The 4173-nt window shown below is 47.1% G+C and overlaps 1 protein-coding gene across 3 annotated transcripts; it reads right to left on the bottom strand.

The window, feature by feature from the left end:
* Positions 1 to 738: 738 nt before the first annotated feature.
* Positions 739 to 2396, bottom strand: LOC127695549 (transmembrane protein 92-like). 3 transcript variants are annotated; one of them, XM_052197781.1, is made up of 5 exons: positions 2308 to 2396; positions 1684 to 1698; positions 1384 to 1467; positions 1010 to 1244; positions 739 to 840 (listed from the first exon to the last, which is right to left on the bottom strand). In XM_052197781.1, exons 1-5 carry the CDS (start codon positions 2394 to 2396, stop codon positions 739 to 741), a joined length of 525 nt encoding a protein of 174 aa, XP_052053741.1. The 3 variants fall into 3 exon arrangements, with proteins under 3 accessions (XP_052053741.1, XP_052053743.1, XP_052053742.1); XM_052197783.1 differs by having other exon boundaries at positions 739 to 824; positions 1174 to 1244; XM_052197782.1 differs by lacking the exon at positions 1684 to 1698 and adding an exon at positions 1946 to 1968 and having other exon boundaries at positions 2316 to 2396.
* Between the last annotated feature and the right edge of the window lie 1777 nt (positions 2397 to 4173).

The raw sequence follows: 4173 nt of genomic DNA, 5'->3' as shown, positions 1-4173 counted from the left end.
GACAGGAGTCTAACCATGCCTGCTTCTCCAGGCTTTCTCCCCACCCTACCTTCTCCCAGAAGCCTGGTTCTCACTTGTATCTCCCTGAGAGTTCCATACTTAATTGAGTTCTGGTCTCCCAGGACTGGATTCGGATATCTTGGGAGTTTCCAAGTTCATTTCTTTATTGCTCCCAAATCCCAGGAAGTTGAAGGTCTAAGCCTTCATCACACCTTGGCTGCTCAGTCCTCCCAGCAGGTGTCAGTGCAGTCAGTCACCAATGGAAGAAGTCAGAATTGTTTCCTCAGCCTCTGATCTTTTCTGTATCCCCACTCTGCAGCCAGCTTCTGACACTCAGTCCCTGGGTTCTCACATTGCTATAGAGGGACAGCGAGGCCCTCTCTGCTCAGGTATGGTTGGAAGATGGCTCAGAGTCTGTGCTGTTCAGTCTTCAATCTCTTCCAGGCACGGAAGTGCTTCTGTAGGATGGTGGGGTGAGCTGTCCAGTCAAGGTTGCCACTCCACTAGCAATGATCTCTCTGCAACCACTACAGCCATTGCCAATTCTTAAAGTTGTCAACAACCTTGAATGTGGGACAGAGATTCTGGACCCAGCTTAGATCTCAAGACAGAACGGGAGGGGGCCGTGGTGTATAAAAAAAATTAAATTAAATTAAATCAAAGTACAAGAGACATGATGGGATCAGCAGTCATTCCAGGGTCCTGGGCTTGATCCAAGAGGTCTGTGTGTGAGGCAGCTCACAGGGTTGCATAGGCATCCCCTCTCATCTGACCAGCAAGGCCCTCAGGCCTGAGGCTGTAGGGAGGAGATAGTTCTGTGGGAGTTGGATTCAGAACAATCTGAAGGAGAAAAGGGATACTTGTTTTATTTAGAGTCTGGAGGCAAAGAATGGCAAATAGGGTTGGCAGAGCCACTGCCTATCCATTATCCCCCTTCCCCAATCCATTCTGACAACATGTTCAACAGCTGGCTATGAAACACATTAGGTATTGGGACAGAAAGACGCACCTGACTGTAGGGTGGTGGGGAATCCAAGGAGCTGACATAAATGCTCTCTAGGGGAGCAGTGAAGGGTGGTTCTGTGGTTTTCAGATGATCCCCTGTTCTGATGTCATGCTGATCTCTTCTACAATTGGGACATTTGCCCATGTGACTCACCCTCCCCCAGAGGTGAAAGCACTCCAGTAGTAGCCCATAGATGAACAAGAGGGCAACCATGATCAATAAGATGATGACCAGGAACCTAGGGAGGGGGAGGGTATTGTCATGAGTGCCTAGGCCATGCTCCCTTGCCAAACCCCTTCCATCACCCACCCCCACCTTGTCTCTGGTGGACTCAGCCCTCAGTGAATGAAGCCCAGAGGTGGTGACCCCCAGCTTACCTGAAGGGGTCATTTGCAGGATCCCAGGCCTTTCTTTCTGGGCAGCATTCATTGTCACAGCATGTGAATCCTTTGGGGCAGCTTCTAGTCAGGACAAAGAGGCATGGGGAGATACTGATGGCATCAGAGTGTCCAACAAAAGGGTCCCTGTTTCCTTAGACTCTTAGACCCTCAGATTGAGAGCCACCCCCTGTGGGTGTGGAGTACAGTTCCATCCTGGGTTCACTGGGAGGAATCAGTGTCTTTCCTCCAGGCCTGAGTTCAGAGTTCATCAGGGCAGGATGCCATTGTTGTTCAGACAGAATGTTCATGGTGCTGTTCTTCCATGGGAGGCAGCAGTGGGACATTGCCCATGTGACTCACCCTCCCCCAGATGTGAAAGTTTTGGGATTAGCAGCAGATCCTGAGACTGGGGAAGCTGAGAGGGGCTATGGTGTCAGCAAAAGTGGTAGGAATTAGATGTCTGTCCCCTTACCAGGGCTGAATCTGAGCACAGGCAGGTTCCCCCACGCCTACCCTGCTTTCCTTTTACTGACAATTCTAGACAAAGTTTCATACTTACAAGCTGTCACCTGTGTTTACACCCTGTGGAAGAAAAAAAGACAAGGTCAGTTTTCAAAGCCTGGGAGTTGGGTCTAAGGTGTAAGAATGCTTCTCCAACATGGAGATAAATCAGGTAGGTGTGTGTAAACCAGTGGTGCTTGTCCAGCATGACAGAACTCAAGAGAACATAGAGCTATTCAAGACTACAGAGACAGTTTGAGGCCAGATTGGGAACAGGAATCTCTGTCTCACAAAGAACTGTAGGCTAGTCTCTGCTCAGAAATTGTTCCACACAGTGGGTCTCAGACTCTTCCTCCCTCCAATCGCCATGTCCAGGGATAAGCGTCTGCCACATAGGGTCCTCCCAAAGTCACAGAAGACTGGCTTACCTCATTGGTGCTTACTCCTTGGAGAGTAGAAAGCAGGCCAAAGATCAAGGTGAGTGTGCCCACAACACAGGAGTCCTTCATCCCTGCAAGGGGTCCGCTGAGCTTCTGTATGTAAGGACAGGGCAAGACCTTCCCAACTTCCCTCCACCTATGACTCCCAGCCTCAAAATAGGGGCTCAGTTACCACATCAGACCTGGGCAGGACCAGGGCTTTAAGCTGACCTAGAGCCCAGAAAAGGGAAGTAGAGAAGACCTGGCCTTGCTTGAGTTTGAGGAATTAGGAATTGGGAGTTTAGAAGAGATTGATTTGCCAACTTTGAAAGTTGGATGGAGCAGAGCGCTGTGGATGTCCCTCTGCTGTGCTGTGCTTAAATAGTGGTTAGAGCAGGGCGGGGTTGCCCAACCTTTAATCCCACCAAGGTAAGAAGGCAAATCTCTGTGAGTTCAAAGCTAGTGGATTATAATTAGTGAGATCCTGGCCAGCCAGGATTGAATTAAAAAAAAAAAAGCCAGGTAGTGTTAGCACAAGCCTTTAAATCCCTAACTAAGACAAAAATTTGTACTAGAATTGGGGTATTGCTGTGGTAGTCCTGATCATGGTTTTCGTTGAAAGAAAGTAGATTTTGGGACTTTGGATTTGGAAAGCAAAAGAATGCTTTATGTAGGGCTTAATGGGCCAGCCTAGTAGGAGTGTAGAAGAAGTTGATAGTGAGAATGATTTGAATTATGAGGACCTGGACCAAGATATTTCAGTGAAATTTTTCAGTATGTGGTTTAGAAACTGCTTTTGTATTATTGTGGTGAAGAATGTGGTGACTTTTTGGACTGGTCTGAAGAGTCTGCCTAAGGCGAAGGTGATGAGATTTAGATCAATTGCATTGACAAAGGAAGTCTCAAAAAGCCCAGCAGAAACTTTGTTCTCTGGTTAAGTCTCCATGCTAAGAAAGAAAAAATATGAAATATATGGTTCCAGTATTAGCGGGGCACCAGGAAGTAAAATGGAGCTGAATCCTATGCTCTTGGAGAGAGCAGATTAAGGGATTTGGGAGCAAGATCCCGCCCAGCTTCATTTAGATCCAGGTATAGAGTACACACCTTTAATCCCAGGAGACAAAGCCAAACAGATCTATGAGTTCAAGGCCTGCCTGGGACAAAGGGGGTTCTAGGTGAAGAAAAGCTTAAATTCAGGCATGCTGGTACACACCTTTAATCCCAGCATTCCAGGAGGCAAGTCTCTGAGTTCAAGGTCAATCTGCTGAGCAAGTTCCAGGAAAGCTAATTTGAGGCAGAAAATTGGGAAACAGAGAGTTGGAAATAGAATAAGGAGTACCATGTTCCATCTCCAGAAGCAGTAGAACTCAGCAGCTACTGAGGTCCTGAGTTCAATGCCCAGCACCTACATGGTGGCTCACAACTTTCTGTACAGTGATCCCATGCCCTCTTCTGGTCTGTATGAAGACACTGACAGTGTACTCACACACATAAAATAAAAATATATCTTTGGGCTGGAGAGATAGCTCAGCTGTTAAAAGCGCTGACTGCTCTTCCAGATGTCCTGAGTTCAATTCCCAGCAACCACATGGTGGTTCACAACCATCCCTAATGGGGATGTTATGCCCTCCTCTGGTATATCTGAAGACAGCAGCAATGAAATAAAGAAATATTTTTTTTAAAAAAAAAATTGAAAAGAAAAAAGAAAAAGCCAGCCAGTTGGTGGCACATGCCCTTAATCCCAACACTTGGGAGGCTGAGGCAGGCAGATTTCTGAGTTCGAGGTCAGCCTGGTATACAGAATGAAGACAAACAGGGCTACACTGAGGAACCCTGTCTTGAAAAAAACCAAAACAAAATTATACAA

Source organism: Apodemus sylvaticus, chromosome 10 (genome assembly GCF_947179515.1).
Source record: "Apodemus sylvaticus chromosome 10, mApoSyl1.1, whole genome shotgun sequence".
NCBI lineage: Eukaryota > Metazoa > Chordata > Mammalia > Rodentia > Muridae > Apodemus > Apodemus sylvaticus.
The sequence above is the reverse complement of the archived record's forward strand: the minus strand, read 5'-3'. Positions and strand labels throughout refer to the sequence as shown.

What these genes read in the sequence shown, in the direction of transcription:
- LOC127695549 (XM_052197781.1), bottom strand. Translation starts at nt 2,396, where the DNA reads ATGAAGGACTCCTGTGTTGTGGGCACACTCACCTTGATCTTTGGCCTG. An exon ending in CCTGCAAATGACCCCTTCAG is followed by an intron (nt 1,245 to 1,383) that starts GTAAGCTGGGGG and finishes CCCCCTCCCTAG; the next exon opens with GTTCCTGGTCATCATCTTAT. An exon ending in CCCCACCACCCTACAGTCAG is followed by an intron (nt 841 to 1,009) that starts GTGCGTCTTTCT and finishes TTTCTCCTTCAG; the next exon opens with ATTGTTCTGAATCCAACTCC.